Source organism: Astyanax mexicanus, chromosome 24, assembly GCF_023375975.1.
Source record: "Astyanax mexicanus isolate ESR-SI-001 chromosome 24, AstMex3_surface, whole genome shotgun sequence".
In the NCBI taxonomy this organism is placed as follows: domain Eukaryota; kingdom Metazoa; phylum Chordata; class Actinopteri; order Characiformes; family Acestrorhamphidae; genus Astyanax; species Astyanax mexicanus.
Window position 1 is genome coordinate 31,222,581 of NC_064431.1, and position 12,235 is coordinate 31,234,815.

The 12,235-nt window shown below is 33.7% G+C and overlaps 1 protein-coding gene across 1 annotated transcript; it reads right to left on the reverse strand.

Moving 5' to 3' along the window:
• Positions 1-473: 473 nt before the first annotated feature.
• LOC103029126 (olfactory receptor class A-like protein 1) lies at positions 474-5,412 on the reverse strand. The gene is made up of 3 exons (XM_015607704.3): positions 5,281-5,412; positions 2,668-2,939; positions 474-1,442 (listed from the first exon to the last, which is right to left on the reverse strand). The coding sequence occupies exons 2-3, from the start codon at positions 2,931-2,933 to the stop codon at positions 797-799; spliced, it is 912 nt and encodes a 303-aa protein (XP_015463190.2). The 5' UTR covers positions 2,934-2,939; positions 5,281-5,412; the 3' UTR covers positions 474-796.
• Positions 5,413-12,235: the final 6,823 nt, after the last annotated feature.

Below are 12,235 nucleotides of genomic sequence, written 5' to 3' on the forward strand. Positions count from 1 at the left end.
ATCAACATTACTGTCTAACTTTTATTTCAACTATTAAATCTCAAATATGTTGTATATATTCAAACATTTCATTTACATTTTAAAATATTCTTTATTTACAAGGTAAAACATATGAACAGGGAACTGTTCTCCTGTTCATCATCTCCTGAGTACTGATTTTTGTCACGTGTTTCTCATTTATCTTTTTGTGCTTAAACTTGTTTGCAAATCAGTGACTTGGCAAAGTATTGCCATCTTTTTTCCGTTGCGTAACAAGGTATTATTTAGTTATTTTAAAGTTATTTTAAGTTCTAATATCTTTGAAATGACATTGCAACATTACATATTTTTGAACTTTACATTTTTATTATATTTGAATAAAAATATGACAGATATATTTGTTTATTTAATTTTAACTTAAATAACTCAACTAAAATAGAACATATTTGAAAGGTTTGTGGGAAAACACATTCTAAACAAATACAATTACAGTATTCTTTACAAATGTAGAAATTTCATACTTCAAAATCAAAATCTTAAAATTACATCTTGAAATAAAAGGTATATTTAATTATCTTACGTTAATCAATTAATCAAAGCTCCAGCAATAAAAAGGTAAAAATGTTTGTTCTGCATCCATGTTCTCTATTTGCTTCATTCATTTCCCTTCACTACAATTCCCATAAGCCCCTTACAGTCTGTGTCATCTCAGTCAGTGAAAGGAACTGTTCTCCTGTTCATCATCTCCTGAGTGCTGATTTTTGTCACGTGTTTCTCATTTACCTCTTTTTTAAGCTCTGGTTTGTTTGACATAACATTACAACAGCTGCTTCTTCACCTTCATGTTGGTGGTGATGATGATGATGGGGCTGATGGCGGCGAAGAGCATAGAAAAGAAGATCCTCAGATCGCTGATTAGAGCAGAGGACAGCGTCTGCTTGACCGTCAGTGTGTAAACCCACAGCCCGTTATCCACGCCGTACATCAGCACGTAGAACGTCACCAGCACTACCACAGAAATGGCCGCCCGGCGCTCGGCTGAAGCTCCGCCCCCTCCGGTTCCCGCGCCGCTGCGGAGATTGGAGACCTGCCGGCTGTGGCGGTAGAGGAAGACGAGGATAATGAAGCTGGCGGTGGTCATCAGAGACATGGGGATAACGTCCCGGACCACCTGCAACGCACCGTTAGCGTCTTTAGCGAAGACGGAGGGGAAGTTGATGAAGCAGAACTGGATGTTGATGCTGTTCTCCAGCAGCTTGGAGTCGTTCCTCGCGGCGACGGCGAAGACCAGAGTCGGAGCGCTGGCCGAGGTGTTGATGATCCACAGCAGCAGGAAGATCAGCCACAGATAACGGCCAAACAGCGAGCGAAGCGTCGCCCAGTGAGAGCCAGGGGGCGCTATACTCAAACACTGATAGGAGCTCAGAGTGAAGGTCAGCCAGATAGAGAGCCCACGGAACGTCCTGATCATCCAGAGATATTAATCAATAATCAATAATCCAAATATTATCAATAAACGCAATAAACAAGTTGTTTGCAAGCCTACTGATCTATTAATCACCAAATAATAATTCATTATGGATTCTACATAACCATATCTAGCAGTAATGGGTAATTCATAGTGGATATGCAATAATTATTAATATTTAAAAGATATATATTAATAGTGGATACTGAAAAATCTTCATATTAGATACTGAATAATTATTGAATAATTATTAATTAATAGTATTTAAAAATACTCCATAGTGGATACTGAATAAATTATAAGTATTTCAAAATAGTTTATAATGCGTACTGAATAATTATCAGTATTTAAAAATACTTCATAGTGGATACTGAATAAATTATTAGTATATAAAATTTAATTCATAGTGGATACTGAATCATTTTTAACATTAAATTAAATATTTATAGTTGATACTAAATATTTATTAACAATTAAAAAATAATAATGGATACTAAATAATTTTTAGTATTTAAAAACAATATTTATAGTGGATACTGAATAATTATTAGAATTTTAAAATAGTTCATAGTGGATACTGAAAAATGATTAGTATTTTTAAAATAATTCATAGTGGATACTGAATTATTATAAGTATTTAAAAGATTATTCAGAGTGGATACAAATTAATTATTAGCATTTAAAAAATTATTTATAGTGGATACTGAATAGATATTAGTATTTTGAAGTAGTTCATAATGGATACTCAATAATTATTAGTATTTTAAAAATAGTTCATAATGGATACTCAATATTTCTTAGTATTTACTAAATAAATTGTGAAAGTTATTGAATAATACATCTACCGAGTAAATAATAAATTGTATGGACCTAAAAAATAATTCTAGTTACTGAATACTTTATTGCTTGTGCTAAAAAAATACATAGTGCATACTGATTAATCCACATTCGGTACTAAATGATTAATAGCAGACACTGAATAATTTATACAAGTTACTATAAATACTAGAAACAAATAAAAAAAAAGATATTATAATAAATAAAATAATTCAGAGTAGATAGTGAAAAAAATCCAGATCTACATTATACCATATTAACACAACTAGTCCAAAGCAGAGCGATAAAAACATAAATCACTGAGAATAAAAACATCTAAAAGCAGTATGAATTATATCATTAATATCAGTATGTATTGTAAATCGGTAGCTGAGCTGTATTACCTGTATATGAAGTAGATGCCCTTACAGCCGGGGTCGTTAAAGCCGTTAAAAACCTGGAAGTTGGCGAAGACCTCGAACACACAGCGGCAGCTCACCACCAGCAGGTTGGCACAGGCCAGGTGCAGGACGATGGCATCGGCCGGCAGGAGGGTGCCCTCCTGGCGCAGTGCCAGCAGGAAGGCCCAGATCACAGCACAGTTCCCCGGGACCCCGAACACAGGCAGGAACAGATACAGCAGCCCACGGGTCAGAAAATACAGATCCATCACCAGCTATCAAACACCGAGAACAAGATACATTAACACATTAATACACTGATCAATTACCACTGATCAATAATTATTCATACTGGATACAGCTATCAAACACAGAGAACAAGATACATTATCACTTTAATACACTGATCAATTACCACTGATCAATAATTATTCATACTGGATACAGCTATCAAACACAGAGAACAAGATACATTATCACTTTAATACACTGATCAATTACCACTGATCAATAATTATTCATACTGGATACAGCTATCAAACACAGAGCCAGATACAGCACAGTTATCACTTTAATACACTGATCAATTACCACAGCTCAATAATTATTCATACTGGATACAGCTATCAAACACAGAGTCAGATACAGCACAGTTATCACTTTAATACACTGATCAATTACCACAGCTCAATAATTATTCATACTGGATACAGCTATCAAACACAGAGTCAGATACAGCACAGTTATCACTTTAATACACTGATCAATTACCACAGCTCAATAATTATTCATACTGGATACAGCTATCAAACACAGAGTCAGATACAGCACAGTTATCACTTTAACAATTATTCATACTGGATACAGCTATCAAACACAGAGCCAGATACATTATCCTTTTAATATACTGATCAATTACCACAGATCAATAATTATTCATACTGGATACAGCTATCAAACACAGAGCCAGATACAGCACAGTTATCACGTTAATACACTGACCATTTACCACAGATCAACACTTATTCATACTGGATACAGCTATCAAACACAGAGCCAGATACAGCACAGTTATCACTTTAAAACACTGACCATTTACCACAGATCAATAATTATTTATACTGGATACAGCAGATACTCAATTCAGAGTAACTACAGAAAAACTCAGCATGGATACTAAATATTTCCCAGTAGTTACAAAGTAAATCAAAGTGGATACTAAATAATTTATAGTATATACTATATATTTCAAAGTAGTTACAGAAAAATCATAGTGGATACTAAATAATCTAGATGCTGTATATTTCATTGTAAATTCTGTATGTTTCATAGACGTTATACATTAATTCATAGTCTTGACTGAATAAATCATAGTAGATACCATATATTTCATAATAATTGCAAAATAATTCATAGTGGATACTGTATATGTCATTAGTTACAAAATCATTCATAATTTATTCTAAATAAAAGAATATTTCACAGTAGTTACAGAATTATTCATAGTGGATACTAAATAATTCATAGTGAATACTGTATATTTCAGAGTAGTTACATAATAATTCTTAGTGAATACAAAATAATCTATAGTAGATATTGTATATTTCATACTAGATACTGAATATTTCAAAGTAGGTACATAATAATTCATAGTGGATACTAAATCATTCATGATATATAATATATATTTCAAGGTAGGTACAAAATAATTAATAGTGAATACTTAATAATTCATAGTATATACTGTAGATTTCATACTAGATACTGAATATTTCACAGCAGGTACATAATAATTCATAGTGGATACTAAATAATGCATAGTATATACTGTAGATTTCGTACTAGATACTGTAGATTTCATAGTAGTTATGCATTAATTCATGGTCTCTACTGAATTATTCATAGTAGATACCATATATTTTATAGCAATTGCAAAATAATTTATAGTGGATACTGTATATGTTATAGTAGTTACAGAATAATTCATAATTTATCCTAAGTAAAAGAAAGGACTAAACAATGCATAGTGCATAATACATATTTTACAGTAGACCATGTGTTATTCATAGTAGAGACAATACACAGTGGATACTGAACATTACCACACATTAGATAATAATTTATAGTAATTCATAGTAGATACTGTATTTGTCATAGAAGTTACAGAATCATTCATAATGGATACTGAATACCTTATATTATATAGTAAATAATTCATAGTAGATACTGTATATGTCATAGCAGTTACAGAAAAAAATCATAGTGGATAGTGAATACAGCACAGCAGATACTAAATAACATAGTGGATACTGAATCATTTTCTGTAGTTACTAAATATAATCCTTGGTGCACAGTGAATAATTCATAGATGACACTGTATAATTGTTATGTGTTGCTAAATAATTCATAGTGTACACTGAACAATTCATACTGGACACTGAATACTGAATAAGTCAAGTACTAGTTATTAAACAATAGTAATGTATACGTTTTAACTGTTCTGCTGGCCTGCATCTGAATGATGTTTAATCAGATAAATCTTCTAAATTGGAGAAAAAATTTTATATTATCACTTTACATTCTAACACAGGTAAAAACAATCATAACCAGCCTTACCTGGTAAGGTGCTGACCAAGTAGGACCGCCACCACACACACACACGCACACAGACACACACACACACACACTGCTGGAGTGTTTCCTGTCACACCAGCCTTAAACTCCCCAACACTGAGGAGCTCCTGTCACTCTTATACTCTTTACTAAAGAACCGCAGGGAGCCTGAGACTCTGTACGGTCCAGTGAAGCCCCACTGAGCCCCGACTCCACCTGCCCCTCATTACCTGGATGATACACACCTGACTGATCCACCGCTGTCACCTGGACAGAGCAATCCATCTGATTTACACAGCTCCCCTCCTTTACTTCAGACTCAAGCAGCGTCCAAAACTCTTACCACTTCAGTTTCTGAATCAGTTTCTGAATCAGTTTCTCTAATTTTGCTATTTATAGGTTTATGTTTGAGTAAAATGAACATTGTTTTTTGTTTTATTCTATAAACTACAGACAACATTTCTCCCAAATTCCAAATACAAATATATTGAAGTCATTTAGAGCATTTATTTGCAGAAAAAGAGAAATGGCTAAAATAATAAAAAAATAAAAAGCAGAGCTTTCAGACCTCAAATAAAGCAAAACAGTTTAAAAATCAATATTTGGTGGAATAACTCTGGTTTTTAAGTATATCAGACCCTGCATCCATTACAATGGACATTGTCTTTATATATATATATATATATATATATATATATATATATATATATATATATATATAATCATGGATTTTTTTTATGTTTACTTGCACATAACACTATTTAAATGGTGTTGTCCATCAGAAAGACCATTTATAAGACCAGAAAATAACAAGTTAATAAACCAATGAAACAGTAGTTTGGCCCCTTTCACTGCAAAAACACTGAAAAAAAACACTAGTACCGGTACTAGTTAATTTTTACGAATTAATTTATTTTACTAATTTAATTTTAGAACATTTATTTTTTTTAAATATTTTTTTTTACCTTTTATGGATGGTTTATAAAACAAAAAGGTCAATATGAAATATAAAATATTACACACAGGATTCCAATGCAGTTGAAAAAAAAAAAAAGCTATTAAATATCTTAGTTAATTGCATTTATTTGCTATATTAGAGTCTCTTTTTCAGTGCATTACAGACAGAAAACAGCATTCTTACATTTTTTTTCCTCAATCATAGTTTTCATGCATCTTGGCATCATGTTCTCCTCCACCAGTCTTACACACTGCTTTTGGATTACTTTATGCTGCTTTACTCCTGGTGCAAACATTTAAGCAGTTCAGTTTGGTGGTTTGATGGATTGTGATCATCCATCTTCCTCTTGATTATATTCCAGAGGTTTTCAATTTGGGAAAATCAAAGAAACTCATCATTTTTAAGTGGTATCTTATTTTATTTTCAGAGCTGTAAATGTAGAGGATGAAGTTAATGCTCTTTTAATCCATCAGATGAACATCAGATGAAAGCAGCAGGTACAGGCCAGAACTGGGCCTGATTAGATGTCTGATTTGAGGTTAAGTGTAAATACAGAAGCTAAACTCTTTCACAAGAGCTAATGCTAACCAACCTGAGGCCCACAAACCACCCCATTCTGCTCTTTATTATAGGTTCTTCAGGTTTTTAAACTGAACTGCAGCTCTGCAGCACCTTCTAGTGGATAAACTGCTAAAAAAAAGCTAATTCTGGAAAAACAGGCCTAAACAGGCTTAGATATTAGGTATGCATGTTCAAATGTTAATTAACATTTTAATGTTTTTTTAAGCAGTTTAATATTTTTTCCTACATAGTAAATGAACAGTGAAGTGATCTATCAGACTATGAAGGAACACATAAGGAATCATGTAGTAACTTAAAATCAGTGTTAAACAAACCAAAATACTCTGTGAAGAAGTATTTAGGTGCTCTAATCTGGGGAGCTGTTTGTTAACTTGCGGTTTTTGAGGCCGGTAACTCTGATGAACTTATCCTGTACAACAGAGGAAACTCTAACCCTTCCTTTTCTGGGGCGGTCCTGATGAGTGCCAGTTCTATCATCATAAAGTTTTGCAACAGCACTTGAGGATACTTTCTTGAAAAGTTCTTAAAATGTTACAGATTGATTTAACTTCATCTCTTAAAGTGATTTTTTTTCTTTACTTAAGCCCTATCCGTACAGAATTAGTTTCTCAGAGGGTTCTGGGGTAATTTTCTCTTTTATGCGGGTTTTTATCCTCTGTGATTTTATTCCCGTCCGGAACGTCCATGTCTGTGTTTTTCTCAGACATCATCTGAGACATTACAGGCTGAATTATCTACTATTTTTCTCTGAACTCTGTGGTCCTCCGGTAATTTTAGTCCTGTCCAGACACACATCTCTGAGTTTCGTTTTCTCGCGTTTAGTAAAATAGCTATTTGTCCACTGCCGCGCACCATAATTACACTTTGGGCACTCGTGTAGTTTTATCACTGAGTAAGAAGTGTGAAATCTTTGTGATAGGGCCCTAGTTGAGTAGTTGTTGCTTCTCATGATCTGGATTAGAACATTACTCAAATATTCACTATTCACTGTATACCTGTAACTCTACCTCTTCACTACTTTACTTTAACTGATGCTCTCAAACACTTTATTAAGAGACAAGAAATTCAAGTAATTAACTCTTTACGAGTTCAGCACAGCTGTTAACTGAAAGCCTGAATTCCAGGTGATTCTACCTCATAAAGCTGACTGAGAAAATCCAGCAGAGATGTGCAAATCTGATAATATAGGCTAAGCAAGAGGTGCAACTTTGAAGAATGTTTTTCTTCATAGTTTGGATGAGTTTAGTATTAATCTACAGTGCAGAATATTTTAAAAAAGCAAAAAACTGGTGCTGTATAAACCGGATATCATTAAAAATCTTTAAAAGACGTAAACAACACTAAGCCTTATGCTATATTTTTAGCATTAGCATTAGCCAGCCAACAGTGAGACGTGAAAAACAAGTGTGGCAGTTTAGAACATCAGTGCACTAATCCCATCACTGATGATCACACTGTAATCTTCCTCACCTGGGATTAACTAACGAGCCTCCGGAGAGCTCAGGGTCTGCTCTGACATTTAAACACTGACGCCGCTTCTGTTTATCAGTTTCAGCTCAAGATTAAGTGCAGTAAAGTTATTTCTAAAACAACAACAACATAAAAAAACAGCTGTGGGATTATATATGAGTGCTTAAATTTATTTCTGAAACAAACATAAAAAAGGGACCCTGACAGCAAATAATAATGAATAAATGTTAATATTTTAGTTGCATTTATTAAATCTTTCATAGCCATCAGTTAGTGTTAGCATTCTGACATTGAATCAATGTTTATTTAATGTTTTTTAATGGTTGAGGCTCTAATTCTTCACTCACAAACAATGTTTTTACGTGAAAGGTGCTTCCTATAATAAATAATAGTAATAGTAATAATAATAATTATTATTATTATTATTTAAAATTCTCTTTCTACACTGCAAGACCAACACAGTACAGGGTATACGAATAGAATACAAATAAGATTTATTTGTATATTTATTAATTTATTTATTTTATATGTATACAATAACAGTCAAAATTTGGACACACTTTAAATCAAGTGTTTTTTCTTTTTTTTTAGTGGTCTGTAAAAAAGTGTTAATAAAAAAGTGTTAAATAAACCAGAATATGATTCATATTTTAGATTCTTCAATCTAAATTCTAATTCTTCATCTTGCTTAGATTAGACAGTTTTACACATCTCTGCTGGATTTTCTCAGTCAGCTTTATGAGGTAGAGTCACCTGGAATTCAGGCTTTCAGTTAACAGCTGTGCTGAACTCATCAAGAGTTAATTACTTGAATTTCTTGTCTCTTAATGTGTTTTAGAGCAGGGTTTCTCAACCGGGGGCCGCGGACCACCAGATTATGGTTTCTTTAATCAGTTCAATCAATCCAAAAAGAAGAATTTTAAAAACTTTGAAAGTGTCCTCGAGTGCATTCACTGTAAAGACCATAAAAAATGTAATAATAATGGAACTGGCACTCATCAGGACCACCCCAGGATAGGAAGATAAGAGCACCTAAATGTTTCACAGAGTTTTTTGGTTTGTTTAACACTGTTTTTAAGTTACTACATGATTTCGTATGTGTTCCTTTATAGTCTGATAGATCACTTCACTATTCATTCATATAATAGTATATTTAGTAGTACACTCTATTTAATAGTACACACCTGAACCAGGAGTGGCATAAAATTATCCAAAAGCAGTGTGTAAGACTGGTGGAGGAGAACATGATGCCAAGATGCACGAAAACTGTGATTAAAAACTAGGGTTATTCCACTAAATATTGTAAATGCTGTTCTCTGAACACTAGTGGGAACCTGCACCCAAGTGTTTTTACTCACACGTACACCTGAACTTTGCGGCGTGACAATAAATATCTTGAATCTTGAATCAAAAGAAAAAACTTTTGACTGGTAATGTACAGGGGTTGGACAATGAAACTGAAACACCTGTCATCATTTTAGCGTGATAGATAGATAGATAGATAGATAGATAGATAGATAGATAGATAGATAGATAGATAGATAGATAGATAGATAGATAGATAGATAGATAGATAGATAGATAGATAGATAGATAGATAGATAGATAGATAGATAGATAGATAGATACTTTATTTATCCCGAAGGAAATTTAGGCATGTGGGAGGTTTCATGGCTAAATTGGAGCAGCCTGGTGTTCAATCTTCATTAATTGCACATTGCACCAGTAAGAGCAGAGTGTGAAGGTTCAATTAGCAGGGTAAGAGCACAGTTCTGCTCTAAATATTGCAATGCACACAACATTATGGGAGACATACCAGAGTTCAAAAGAGGACAAATTGTTGGTGCACGTCTTGCTGGAGCATCTGTGACCAAGACAGCAAGTCTTTGTGATGCATCAAGAGCCACGGTATCCAGGGTAATGTCAGCATACCACCAAGAAGGACCAACCACATCCAACAGGATTAACTGTGGACGCTGTAAGAGGAAGCTGTCTGAAAGGGATGTTCGGGTGCTAACCCGGATTGTATCCAAAAACCATAAAACCACGGCTGATCAAATCACGCAGAATTCAATGTTCACCTCAACTCTCCTGTTTCCACCAGAACTGTCCGTCACTATGATAAATTATTTTGCTTTAAAACCAGGTGTTTCAGTTTCATTGTCCAACCCCTGTAGTGTGTGTAGTGTGTTGTAAAGCCCAGTGCAGGAACTATTTAATAAGCTCTGTTATAAACATGCTGCGGTGTCTCGCCGGTCGGGGGAAGGCTGATGGTGTTTATTATATTTAAAAAGTTAAATGATGAAACTCAGACGCAGCGAGTGAACGTGTGCAGACTCGTCTACATAATGATGTTTTCATTTAGGGTTAGAAGTGAACCTGAGGGAAATCAGCCGAGTGACTGAACCCCTGAGAGCACAGGGTGCACTAATTAACATGCCAGAGTACACTGGAGCATCAGCGCTAACAAAATAAACAATTTACACAACACTGAATATAGATCTGATCACGTACAAAAGGTCAGCTCCAAAAGTTATGTGACTGGAGACGAGGCCTAAAGTTTAAAAAAGTTTTTAAAAAGATCAAATAAATGTGATAAAATCATAGCTTATATAGCTTATATCCAGTGGTGTGAAAAAGTAAAATAAGAGACCACTTAAAAATGATGAGTTTCTTTGATTTTATCAATGTGAAAATTTCTGGAATATAATCAAGAGGAAGATGGATGATCACAAACCATCAAACCACCAAACTGAACTGCTTGATTTTTTTGCACCAGGAGCAAAGCAGCATGAAGTTATCCAAAAGCAGTGTGTAAGACTGGTGGAGGAGAACATGATGCCAAGATGCATGAAAAATAAACTGTGATTAAAACCAGGGTTATTCCACCAAATATTTATTTCTGAACTCTTAAAACTTTATGAATATGAACTTGTTTTCTTTGCATTATTTGAGGTCTGAAAGCTCTGCATCTTTTTTGCCATTTCTCATTTTCTGTAAATAAATGCTCTAAATGACATATTTTTATTTGGAATTTAGGAGAAATGTTGTCAGTAGTTTATAGAATAAAACAACAATGTTTATTTTACTTAAACATAAACCTATAAATAGCAAAATCAGAAAAACTCATATTTTATTGAATATAATTTTATATAATTGTTGTAATTCCACTGCATCGGAGGGTTTTCCAGTATGAAACAGCTTTTTAAGATCACACTACAACATCTCAATCGGATTCAGAACTTCAGGACTTTGACTAGGCCACTCCAAAGTCTTCACTTTGTTTTTCTTCAGCCAATCAGACGTAGACTTGCTGGTGTGTTTTGGGTCATTGTCCTGCTGCAGAACCCAAGTTCGTTTCAGCTTGAGGTCATGAACAGATTGCTGAACATTCTCCTTCAGGACTTTTTGGTAGACAGAGGAATTCATGATTCTATTTATCACAGTAAGTCTGATGCAGGTCCTGAAGCAGCAAGACAGCTCTAGACCATCATACTACCACCACCATGTTTTACTGTAGGTTTGATATTCTGTTTTTGAAATGCGGTGTTAGTTTTATGCCAGTATTAATGGGACACACACCTTCCAAAAAGGTAAACTTTTGTCTCATCCATCCACAGAGTATTTTTTTCATGAAAAGCTTTACTTAAAAACATGCATTTTGTGTTAACTTGCTTAATATTTAAATTATTTTGATGACAAAAACATGCAAATAAATAAGAAATAATACAGCAGGCAAACACTTTCTCTTACACCACTGTATGCATTAAATGCATCAACATATGTTCTTGTGAGCTGTAAAAAGACTAACCTGAGACTAACTCAAACATAATTCATGAAAATATGTTAACTTTAATGCTTTATAAAGTATAAAATGTACTATATAAATGTGAAACAAATAAAATATCCAGTATATACATTTAATTTAAATACATCAGATGGTTTTTA